The 13,699-nt window shown below is 32.2% G+C and overlaps 1 protein-coding gene across 2 annotated transcripts in view; it reads left to right on the top strand.

Moving 5' to 3' along the window:
* The window catches only part of LOC132695515 (uncharacterized), an 86,587-nt gene that overhangs the window by 66,240 nt on the left and 6,648 nt on the right, over positions 1–13,699 (top strand). For both annotated transcript variants that reach the window (XM_060659803.1, XM_060659804.1), the window contains exon 4: positions 12,531–12,603. In XM_060659803.1, the coding sequence (XP_060515786.1) occupies positions 12,531–12,603 (73 nt within the window). The remainder of the gene's footprint in view (positions 1–12,530; positions 12,604–13,699) is intronic.

Raw genomic sequence — 13,699 nt, 5'->3', positions numbered from 1 at the left:
TAACTCTATATATCTCTATATATCATTAGTTTTCGGATAAATTTTTGCCAAACACAACGAATATATTCACTGCCCGACGTGTGACGTCACCGACAGATCTCCGATCCCTCCCAATCCAACGACTAAAATGACGCCTACAAATGGCACTTTCCGCACGCTTGGTCCTTGCATAATTAGGCACTTTAGAGTAGAGTGTAGAAAAATATGTAGTAATGCAGTATTGTCATTGTAATATACCTTTATGGGATTTCTGACGTAGGGGAAACTGAAAATTGCCTGCCTATCTTAAACCAATGCCTTTAAAAAGTGCAGAAAATGTGTATCATAGATCTAAAACACCTGTTAGTAACCCCTATTTTTAATGTAGTTACTTTTACTAGACGTACGATAGCACCACATGTATGTAAATTGTACGTAAAATATTTTTTGTAATTTTTCTTTTATTTGAAAAAAATCAAATCTAGTGCACCCAAGAATCGTAATCGATTAATTCCTGTAAATTAATAAAGGCCAGTTGTGTGTGTGTGTGTGATACGCGGCGCAAAACTAGATCAGCGTGCATTTAAGATCCAGCCACGGAAAATATTAGAAAGGCGAGTTTTGTTTAAGGATATATCGGCAGTTAAAGGCTGTTACTCTTTTGCGTAATACCCTTCCGCACCCATTCGATATTTTCTGCACGCCCGTAACTTTAATACGGGGACTAATAAAAGAAAAAGAAAAAAGGGTGAATTGAAAAGACGAATGGTATTCGCGATGTTTGTGACAGCAGCTAATAAGTTGCGATTGCGGGAAAACAAAGCAGACATTTTAACGTTGAACGTTATTTTTTTCATTTTCGTTCCAGGGTATGGGATTTCATATGATAATCAAAATAATCCCGGCTTTACATCTCAGTTAGTGAATATATCAACTTCATTATGGTAGGAGCGTCTTCTATACACGCGGCAAAAAAATTTGATTCCTCATTGGTGGCTTGCGTTTATCGTCGGTATAATCGCGGATGAAAAATAATAGAACTACATTCGAAATTAAGTACCGTATCAAGATAAACATTTTCTCGTACTTAGCGAGACGCAAAGCAAACAAATGTTTCGTAATTTTGCGTGCAAAATGTAACGTGGCCGTGCGGGTTGCAAAAAGACCAGCCGCGTTTTGACAAACGACGCGGATAATAAAACACAATAAACACGTTTTATTTATAATTTCATTAAATACGAAAAAGGCCGCCTTGCCGGTGGAGACATGGCTTTACTTGTCAAAATAGTACACTATATATCAAGCTGTGCGTTATTTCTCGGTAACATGTTACTCAGACCCCCATTCAAGCTGTGGGCTTTTGTCAACATTGTTAGTCAATTTAATCTTGCTTCTTTTCGCCGTTAAACTGTACCAATTAAAAGCAAAACATGGAGTCACAACCTTTGTTTATTAACTATCATTTTTGCGAATAATTCTATTACGTGGCCAATTGCTTGTACATTTTCAAAAACTAATATAAATCAACCAAAATATGTTAACACTCCTAACTCCTATAAGCTATTGCTCCGGTATATTATAACAAGCTAAACAAAGATCTCTAAGAAATGTTATATCGAAACTACCTTGGACAATTTATATAGCGTATTTTTCTAGTAAATCATTTTTTTTTGGTTTTTAAAAAAATATATATTTCCAATTCTGTCAATTATTTCAAACGGAATTATCTACTTTTCTATAAAAAAAATGAGTTCTAGGAAAGCCGTGCTATATTACCAATACTTATGTAAACCTCGCAAATAAGTGAACTTTAATCCAATATTTTTAATTTTTCAAAATATTTTATTTTTCTATTTCTAATTCGTTAAACCACATGCTATACCAACCGTATTTTATTATCGATGTTTTATTTGTCTCTTATGGTGTGCAAAAGTCTTGTGGATCCTCCAATGATAAATAGGTTTTTTATTATTTCGTGGAATGCAGTGCTTGTAGGAAATAAAGAACTACAAAGGAATGATGCATATATAAAATTTTCGATAGGTGCAAAGACTTCCTCTAATTGCACAAATTCCACATGGAACCAATATTCCAAATTGTATTATAAGAGAAAAGCACGTCAAAATGGCCGAAATGCTAGTGAAGATGGGTGATATTTTTCCTGCGAAGGAGCCACCCGAACACCCAGACTAACGATTGAAAAAATTGAATAACTGATACCCGGCATTGTTCTAATGAATTAATTAATAAATTAATCGATATTAGAAGTCGAATCACGTTAATTTTGTTCCACCCTGTACGCAATAACGAGTTCAAACGGAAAGGCAACGGCAATAAAGTGTCCTTTATATTGAATAACTATGCCGTAATCAGCGTATTGATTAAACAGGCATTGCATACGGCCTGGTAGTCAAATTTATAATACATTGTTTTTCGAAATCAGATTCAATGATCGTGATTGGGCTCGGAGTGAGACTAACGAAAGCACTGTCCCCAAGGTCGCCTAGATTTTACGGAACTAAATTATTCACTTTGTTCAGTGCCTAAATACAGAATCGGACTCTGCCTTTACGCAAAACGATTCTGCGTACGATTTTCATATGATCGCAGGTTTGCATCCCACATAATAATATTTTTAGATCGTTTAATTTCGATTATGGTTACGATTTCTTCACAATTTAATACACCAGCTTTGCTTTTTAAAGGTTATACATGCTTTGGGTTAATACTGCGAATTTCTACTTGAATGTGCGAAATGGCAAAGAAGAGATTTAACATTTTGAATCTAATAAATAATCCCTGAGATAAAGCAATGAGTACAAAAAAGATTTGAATTTGCGAAGTGGTTTAAAAGTCAAAATTTTACTTAATATTTTTTTTATTATATTGTATATATTAAATTAAATTATATAATATATATATATATATATATATATATATATATATATATATATATATATATATATATATATATATATATATATATATATATATATATATATATATATATATATATATATATATGATGACACTATATTCCGGGATATCATCCGTTCGCTTGTTGAACTCCGACTGGAATCCTGCAGACGTTTCGCCAAAATCTCACTTGGCATCTTCAATGCTCGCGCTCCGAAAACACTTCGAAGTGTTTTCGGAGCGCGAGCATTGAAGATGCCAAGTGAGATTTTGGCGAAACGTCTGCAGGATTCCAGTCGGATGCAAGATTTGCAGGATTCCAGTCGGAGTTCGACGAGCGAACGGATGATATCCCGGAATATAGTGTCATCACATTTTTCCATCCGTGAATCAATACGTGAGAATATATATATATATATATATATATATATATATATATATATATATATATATATATATATATATATATATATATATATATATATATATAAATTAAAGTATATAAAAAATATGATTATATAGTATAGATTAAACATTTGTTAATAAATGATGCGGCCCCAAATTTTTTTTTAAACGCATTTGAAACTAGAAAATCCTAAATAAGCGCGACAAGCTTGTTCATTTATTTGGTGATCAACAGTTTTACACCTATTAATGGATCCACTAGATCGCATGTACAATTTTTTTATAAAAAAAGAGCTTTTGAGACTGTCAATAGGGATATTTTAATAGCTAAGCTAGAAAATATGGGTATAAAGCACTTAGCCCTGGATTGGCTAAAATCTTACTTATCTGGCAGAACACAAAAAGTAAAGTATAAAAGACATCTGTGTCTGAGTCTATCTTGGTGGATCATGGGGTACCACAAGGGACTGTTTTGATGACCTGTATCGAGTGTTTGTATGGTTGTGCAATAATAATCTTAGCATTAATGTCATGAAGTCGAAGTTCCGTTTGTATAGCAAAAAACTTAGATTGAGTGGTTTGGATCTGGAGAGTGTTAATATTAATATAAATGGCGTTAATTTGCAGTATAAGACATATAAAATATTTGAGACTTATATTAGATCTACAATTAAATTTTGATGCACATTGTGATTATATAATGAGAAAGTTCTCACAAAAGGTGGGTTTCATATCTAGAGCAAGCACAAATTTAACAAGTTATACAAAATTGTCACTTAACAATAGCTTGGCGGCGCCACATCTGCAATATTATTCAACTCTATTGTTTAGTATAATGAACTATAGACTAACGAAACTTCAGAAAATACAAAACAGAGCAATGCGCGCAATTCTAAAATGTAATAGATTTATACCTGTGATGACTATGTTAAATGTGTTATAAATATTAACTGTAAAGCAAAAAGTAAAGTTTGATGCCTTTATATTTATATTTAAGATAAAAAATGAAATGATGCCGCCATAGGGTTAATTACTTTAAGAATATTCATAACTATAACACTAGAAACCGTACCGATTTCATCCTAGTCAATCGATGTAAAACTACAAATATGTTGAATACCATTTTAAATAAAGATTGGTTAGAGTTTAATAGGCTGCCAAAAAATATTAAGGAGTGTGATAATATAAATGCTTTTAAAACATTAATTAAAACTTATGTATTCTCTGTAATTTTAATCTGATTTTTCTTTTATAATTGTCCTCCTGTTATAGACTTTTGTTTTGTGTACTTTTGTACTTTTTTACTTATTTATATTTTTCTATTTTGCTACTAGCTTATATATTTAAAATGTAAATACGATTGTTTTCTGTTATAGCTTTATGCTAAATAAATTAAAAAAATATATAGCTAGCCATAGCTGAAGTTAAAATATTAAGCTAGCAAGATTGCTTGCGACAAATATTATTAATATTATTCAAGTTGTTTGTTTGTTTGTTTTTCTATAAGGAATATTAAAAATTTTACTTCATCTAAGGTTAATTCGAGGTATATTTAGACGATCCAACGAGAGCACCTCAGAACTGATTATGTTAGAATTTTATTTTCGCCACAAAATTTTCCTATTTCCTAGGTCACTTTGAAGCTTTCAAACATGAGCGATTGGTATTGATGTATATGATAAAAAATAAGGGCCCCAAGTGTGAACCTTGTGGAACGCCAGAAGTAGGCTTAAATGAGTCTGAAATAAAACCCTGAAGTGAAAACTAGTTTCAAGAGAACGCTTAGGATAAAACAAATGCTGCTCGGTTTCAATAATGTTTAACAATTTTGAAAAAGTAAACATAAGCTAATTTCACGAAATTATTTTATGTAGTATATAGGATACTATATAAGGTACAATGCTTCTATTTTTAAATATTAGTGTATGTTATAACAACATTGATTACTGAATGTTCAATCGTTAAAAATAATAGACGAATAATTTGCAATAACTGTTATATATACAATATGCTGGTCGCCATGGAATATTGCCGACTTCAAATTTATTTATATAATGAAACTGTAGAAATGATAATAATAAATAAATAAATAATAAATAAAATAAATAATAATAAAAAACTTAGTAAACAAGTTGCTTAACATAGACAGGGCAAAGGGGAAGGAAACTTCCAATAGTGCTTAATACGGCAATAACTTCTTTACTGTATTAATAGATTGAAGTAAAAAATCGAAATTGAACCATAACGTCACAAACTAATTCGTATGAGTTTGAAATTCGCCATCACCACTCTCGATTCCGATCTTTATCGTAAAATTATGCTCCATAGAGAGTAGAAATACATTAATCAAGTCGATACAATTTTTAACATAATAAATCCAAACCAGATGGTATCAGCAAGTGGTTTGAGATGAAGCAATAAATAAATAACGCACCAGCAGCGGTCGTTATCATATAGCAACAATTAGTAGGATATATTTTCTAAATTATATAAACAACTGGTGAAATCGTATTATCGCAAAAGCAAAATAGAGGAAATAGTTGTCAAAAGTGTTATTTATTCTTCTCCGTGCAGAAAAAAAAACATGGCGATAGTGGATTTTCCTTATATCGGCTTAAGTCAAAGAATGCGCAACCGCATACGTATCTATTCCTACCTACAATTATCCACTTTCTATTCCAGATGTTTAAAATAATGCAATTCGGGTCGTGAGTCTCATATACATTATTGCAATACGGAAATCGTCAAAATCTTCTATTAAGTAAAACGCATCTGGAGAATTTTGAGAGAATTCAAAAACCGAATCACAATTAAAGTTTATATTTTATTATTTTTACCCGATTATACTACGCGTCGGGATTTAATTAAAGATGGTGATTATTGAGCCTGTTTTGCTTACCAAGAAACCGGTCGAATGTTTACTTTTAGAGGATTCCATTCGTTATGGAATACTTTCGATAAGTCGGTATAAAAAGTAAGAGTTGTGGACTTCATTTCACACCGTCTAAACGTTCGACTCGAACAAGCAAAAATTTTAGTCCCACCTTAAACCCATTTTCTATAGTTCATTTGCCATACTTTGTTTTGTCAGTGAACAATTAGTGCGTGAAATTTTACGTCGCTTGAGAAGGCCTATAAAATTAAACCTTGACAAAAAAAGGAAAGAAAATTCACTTACCAGTTGACGATTTGTTGATGTTAGAAAACGCCTGGTACGTTCGGTAGAAACCCCAGTACAATTAGTTCTAATGTAAAAATACCAAAAATTTTATCTTGAACAAAAATTCACTTACAGTGGTAAAAATTTCTAGGGAATCACGAACATTTTCTCTTATTTAAAATATCCGAGACAAATTTTGCTGCCGCTGCCAGCAAAAGTAGCGCATGTAGATTAGTTATTGCCCGTAATTGCATTATGTTATGGTTTTTTGTTTAACATTTTTGTTAATTTACAGAGCGTAACGGAATTCGTTTGTTTATTTGCGAAATTTCACCGAAATTAGAAATTTTCTAGGCGAATTGCCCCCACATTTTTGCAATTAGCGCCGGAAAATAATGGCCACGTGAGATTCTAAAGACAATTGTTAAAAATATATAAAACTAAATGTTATAAACGGATAAAACTTGACTGACGGAACACTATAAAATTTGAAGATATTTCTCGTATTCCGTTAGAGATATAATATTATTTTGAAACTGTAATAACTGAATCATTTAATAGCATGATTGAATGGGCGTTGAAAGTGTAAGCAAACTATAAACTTTCCATCACTCCTTAACTTCTCTATTGCTTAACATGATTTTGATATATCTACACGAAAGTTGAATTCGATTGTATCCATTTTTGCACATAAGTAGACATCGCTAGTGTTGATTATTTAAAAAAAAAAGTAAACAAACAATATATACGAATTTAAGACCACTTTTATACAAATTCAAATTAGAAACAGAAGTACTGAAATCTAATTCTGTTCTATAAAGATAACTTCCGATAAGACCAACAGATACAGTAATTTTACGAAATCTTAGATATGTTGGCTGATTTCAACCTAATCCGTTTAATAAATGTTGCAATTTTACTTTCATTTTAATTAACACATCGGACCGAGCGATTTATCGATCTGTTAATATCGACAAGATCATCAAAAGCACTGCAAAGCAATGGTCGATTGAAGAGGATATTTATTCCCGTTTGTTTTACCATGACTTGAATTTTGTACACTTTGCGCTACGGTATTCATAAAAGAAATCCCTTCCCACTACCAAGTCGTTAGATCCGTTTACGCCCTTTGATTTTAATCTGACCTAAATTATAACTCCACAGAAAATAGCCAAACTTATATGCTAACAGGGCCGTTCGCGAGAATATCCAGTTTGCCCACGGTTCGCTTCTCAATTACTTTAAAAAGCTTGACCGCAAAGTTACTACCTTTATTTGCATTCGGCCATATTGTACAATGTTTGTCATAAAAATCCGCATCGGATGTCAATTGACGTTATTTAAGTGACGCTGTGGGTTCGCTCAACCAAAGTCCCCTTGACAATAATAATTTTTTATATTTATTTTGTTTCCCTAGATACCATATGGTAACAGAACCGCTTGACACTCGAAACGGGTAAACAAATATGGATTGCTTTCGGAGATCCATATTTGTAAAACTAAAAAGGGGACTTTCGATGGCAATTTCGGTATATTTAAATTCCTTAATAATTTAAGTGACTAATACAGTCTTCCTGATGAGGTTTAAGTTCAAAAAGTGTTAAAATTAAGGAAAATTTAAAAAGTTTATATAAATTGATAATAATAAAATGTCAAATTTTAGCAATGCACTGCTAAAAGCAAATAAAATTCGTTATTACAGCATCGGCCGCACAGTAATACGAAACAAGACATTTTGATCTATATTTTGCAATATTTCCTATATCATCTTTTAGAAGCAGACAAAAATTGACAGGGTCCTTAGTATTTAACATAAAAAAAACAACAAAAACATTAACTCAAATATAACTGATAATGGTAAGTCACATTTATCATATTCTGAGTACACCTGAAATGTCTAACATCTAAAACTCTTAAAATTTAGCGATATCACTTTTTGAAGATCTTTATATAACAACCCATGCAAATTACTCAAAAACTGTTTGGAAATAGACTATTATAATCGTATAGTTCAAAATTGTTTTTTTCAATAAAAAAATTATAATTAGGGGATACTTACATTATTTTTCTTAATGATTAGATCTATATATAAAAATTCAAAACGTTTGTGATGATGAAAGTACGTATAAAATTTAGCAAAAAATTCATTAACAAAGAACGAGTTAGATTACAAAAATAAAAACTCTTAAAAAACCTCTTTTTTTTTTGTTTTTTTGGTAATATTTTTAACATGATTTTATCTTTTTGAAAACAGCTCATTTTAAGCCATTAAAAGACATTTTTGTTTTCTAAAAATCAGTTTTTGAAAGAGCTGACATATGTTTTTGAAAGTACCAGTTTTAGTCCATTTTCGGCGTAGTTGAAATTGGTTTATATTAAAAACAAAACAGAAACGCAGCGTAAGAGGATAAAAAGAGACTTCAAATGTGCAGCCAATTTTGCTTACCTGTTTCGAGTGACCAGCAAATAATTTGAATCATTTACCTCACCCTCGCAACCAATTACGAATAAAATTAGTTCGAATTCAAAAATACGAGTCGATTTATGAATCGATTTAAAAAAATCTTCACGTGAAGAACCTATTTCCTGCACCAGCGTAATTTTGATTCATGTTGGGTGTCAATGGACTTGCGTTGAAGTATCTCTTTGATTGATGAATTGCGGCACGTCTCATTTAAAGTATTTTTGTGGGCTGCGTTCCCCGAGGTATTCAATGAATAAATTTTTACTCAAATTAAACAGTGCGGTTAAATTAGATTTTTAAAGTGGCCTTCGCTTAATTTCGATGGTACTAATTTATGTTGCCACGCGTTTAATAGAACAGGAGATACCGATCAATTAAGCAAATCCCGTTTAAAGAAAATTGATGCAAAACTTAAGGGTTGAGAGAAAATTTCCAGTTTTTTAACAGCAATTTTTGCATTTTTAAAAATATATTATTTATATTATGTTGTTTTTAAGACGTATTAATTATTCTCAACAAATTGATTGTAGGCACGTAACTTATTATGTCGATAAAAGTCTAAAGAATGAACAAAATGCTAAAGAATAGGTTTTAGGTATTTAATTACAACCATTTGTTATGCAGCTTGCCAATTTTCTGTACAATCTGTACAATATCTCTAATTTTAGTCGAATAGTAGAGGAATAGGAAAAATATTTTGATATTAGTTCGAAAAGGGGATGTAGATTAAAATATTTGGATTGGATAGTATTTTATTGGCAACAGTTGAAAATTTTGATCAATTTGTATACTTAGTTTAGTTTAACATGCACCGCTAGAATTTAAATGTTAAATAATTGGGAAATGATTCTATAAGTATTGTTGAAACAGGACAAAAATGAAGGAAACCGAAAAAGCAAACAGAGGCAAATATCGGTATCGGTACTTGTATACGGTGTATTGAAAAAAGCAAATGCCAGAGGAGAAGTCAATTCAACAGGCAAATAAAATAAAAATGCGCGAAGCAAAAATACGGCCTCCTAAAATGGATATGAATATATTAATGCGCCATTTGTCTGGTTACGAACCATTTGTCCGCTGTATTTGGATACCCATAAACATTATGCAATTATTATAAGAGCAAAAATAAAAAATAACTTCATAGACGTATGCGAGAAACATATCTACACTATACCGTATAGCCAAGTTGAAAATCAATGGTATATGCTTCCTTATCTCCGATCTTGGTACTTTTACTTTCCTTTAGAACCCAATCGCTTTATTGCGCGTTCGTATAGTCCTTTTTTTCGTTTTCCATTTTACATGAGACAAATTTATCTACTACCTCACAACAATATGCTAAAACAAAATAATGTTGCATGAATAATAATATACTATGCGTAAGCAAAAGCGGCGGCGATTCTGTTCTTCTTAAACGATTATTTTCTTATTTTATCTCTAAGGGTATTGTTCTCTTGAAGTCCCTTCGTTCAGCGTTAAACGACAAGACCATACGTTCGGATTTTTTGATAAAACGCCGTCTGTAAGGTTTCGACTCACACAAAAGCGTAAAAATATTACTTTGAAAATAGTAATATCGCGTCGGATATTAATTACATACGCAACACCCGTATTCATTTACAAAATAAAAGGTAAAACAGTAACTGTAACAACGAATCCTGAATAAGCTAAGATTTGTTTCATTATTGTACATTCTAGACGCTTATTCAAGGTATGTAGATCGGCATTTTAGCTGCACTGCCAAACTCAAGGTTGTACTTTACACCCACCAAAGTTTTGTGTTCGCGTACGCTTAACTCCATTAAATACAAACACCAAGATGGTGGAAAAATAATGAGAAAAATATTTCATTAAAGCGTCGTCTTATAATTATAATCATATGAGCCGCATATCAATTGCGCAAATCAAAATTCATGTGACAAGGTTGTTTAAATATCGCTGTCAAATCAATAACAATAAGGAAGAAGATATATTTTGTGGTTGCACTAAGTAAATATATATAGTATTTTTCACGATATTTGATTCCGACTTAAATGACTACGATAAAAGTGCCTGCCTGCATAATTACGCTAGACTGATAATAATTTGCAAATTTGTTAAGTTTATTTACTTGTATTATTACTCGTCGGATGCTATTATAGCAATTAAATCTCCAAGCTCAAATGCCTGGGAATTGGAAATTCAAAAGTATGTGGAGAGGAATTATATACGAGGGCAGCGCCAAAATTTCCCGGCCTGAATACGAAAGAAACAAAGTAGACTAACAATTTTTTATTATTTTTCAAAATAATCCCCTTTAACTTTAATACACTTATTACATCTCTTTATTGACAACTCAATCCCTTTAAAAAAATATCCTTTTGGTTTGTTTGCAAAATGAGCTGAAGAAGTCTTATTTAACTCAATTTCGTCGTTAAACCGCCGTCCACGTAAGTCCTTTTTCAAATATCCAAACAAATAATAGTCGCTGGGGGCCATATCTGGACTATAGGGAGGATGATCTATCTGAACCCACACTCTAAAATGGCAACTTGTGCAACACCAGCAATATGGACAGGTTTTACGTTTTACACGTATGCAATCTTGCAATTGATGAAACGATTTGGCGTAATAATTACCATTGACAGTGGTATTAGTTTCTTTAAAATCTATCAAAATAATTAGTTCACAAAAAATCGTGGCAGACTCTGAATTTTCTTGGAGGTGCTGCACCCTTACGACGCCACTCCATTGATTCTTTTTTCAATAGAGGGTCATAATAGAGAACCATAGTTTCATCTCTCGTCACACAGGCTTCGGTTCCGACCCACAGAGTTCCAAAAAAGACCGCGCACACTCGACACGGCGTTGTTTTTGAATAGCCGAAAGGTTTTTCGGAACTCATATTGCACTAACCTTATGCATACCTAAATGATCATGCAGGATTCGACGAACACTTGTATCAGAAAGTTTAGTAATTTCTGAGATTTCCTCGACCTTTAAATGTCGATCACTCAATACCACCTCTTCCACAATCGCAACAATTTCTTCCGTTATGGCATCCACTGGTCGATCAGTTCTTGAATCATCTTCAAGGGACTCCTGCCCCATTCGAAAACGTTTTGCCCATTCTTTCACTACAGAATACCAAGGAGAACTTTGGCCGTACACACCATCCAGCCTTTCTTTTAGGTGCTAACCCTTCTTTTGTCAAAAACTTTATGACTGCTCTATACTCAATTTGCGTTATTTGCCACATTTTTTCGGACACGTCTTGTTTAAAATGCTGTCAATAAAAAACTATTTGACGCAAGACTTCATTTTTTTTTCGCAGCCTACTAAGATATATATTTAAAAGAAGACAAAGTTTTATCGTGATATTGGAGCTGCATCTATGTCAGGCCGGGAAATTTTGACGCTAACCTGGTATATTGCTGTGATACTTATAGAAAATTTTAAATATTAGTCTGGACTATCTCGCAGCAGCAAAATGGAACTAGTTACATAATAAAGTGTACAAATGTGAATAAGTAACTAGTATTTGCAATATTTGCATTATTTAAGTTTAGTTTATTTCTCTCCTTTATCGACATAAAGCAAAAAAATCATGTTTTATTTCTATTCCAGGATTGGCTTGTGCGGTTTTGACAATCCGATGAGAGACCAGAAAACCGAAGAGTTCAAACGCCATATAGGACACGTAAGTTTCCTTGCTCAGTCGTAATTCAAGTGTGTGCGGCTTAATCGCCATCTTATAAACTTCCCTCCAAAAAAAAAGAAGAGTATCTTGATAGCTAATGTAGGACAGGCTTAAATGTCAACAAGTCTCACACACAATACACACAGGTACACTTGCGTGTCAAGCTACTATATACGCCTTGTATTTAGATAAATTAAAGTCGATTGCAATTATATTTATTAAGTACTTTTGCCTATAATACACAAAGACCATAACACCAGGCGGTGGGTTGCTACCTCAAGGTTGATATACCAACTACTAACCAATTATGAACACACACATCCTTTTGCGAGTCTGGCACAAGTTTGTATACAGGGAGGACTTTCACTAAAAATGTTGTTTTCATCTATGAAATATATCATTACCATAACTCTCAGAAATTTTAACTTACAAGAAACTTCGCATTTCTGCAAAGTCAGACTGTGTTTCTTTATTAAATCTGTGGAAACTTATGTTCTAATAATAATAATAATTGCTTTATTGGTTAACAGAAAACAATCTTTTTACAGATAATATCAAAACGAAAATAATATTTAGTAACCAAATTAACTAAATTTTTCATCATCGATATATCGATTAAGACAGTTCTCAATCGACATTGAGGTTGCACAAAGCTGAAGTGAACCAGACATCAAACATATCTTTCTCAATAGACTCCAATTTGAACAAGCTACATTTATATGGAGTGTTAGTAAGTGGCAAAACTTCAAAGATTTGTCGTTTCTGGATTCGATTTCAATTTTGATGAAATTTGAAGTTAAAAAGAAAATTCGGCATTAACTATATGACGTTATTTTAAGTACCGCTAAAATAACATTTATTAATTTTCTTCGTTTAAAAAAAAAACTTAATCATGACTTAAATATGACTGAGAAAATTCTTCATATAACTATTGTTGAAACTACAATCAATAAACAGGCGACAGAAACAAATATTAAATTTGAAAAACAACAGTAGCCACCGTTATTATTTTGAAAACTGTGGTATAAGTGTGAAAATTTATTTAACGGCAAATAATGTGCCTTTAAGGCGATGTAACTCAGGGAGTGTTTTTGCG

This window comes from Cylas formicarius, unplaced genomic scaffold (assembly GCF_029955315.1).
Source record: "Cylas formicarius isolate icCylForm1 unplaced genomic scaffold, icCylForm1.1 PGA_scaffold_12__32_contigs__length_19106922, whole genome shotgun sequence".
NCBI classification, from domain to species: domain Eukaryota; kingdom Metazoa; phylum Arthropoda; class Insecta; order Coleoptera; family Brentidae; genus Cylas; species Cylas formicarius.
The sequence above is the reverse complement of the archived record's forward strand: the minus strand, read 5'-3'. Positions and strand labels throughout refer to the sequence as shown.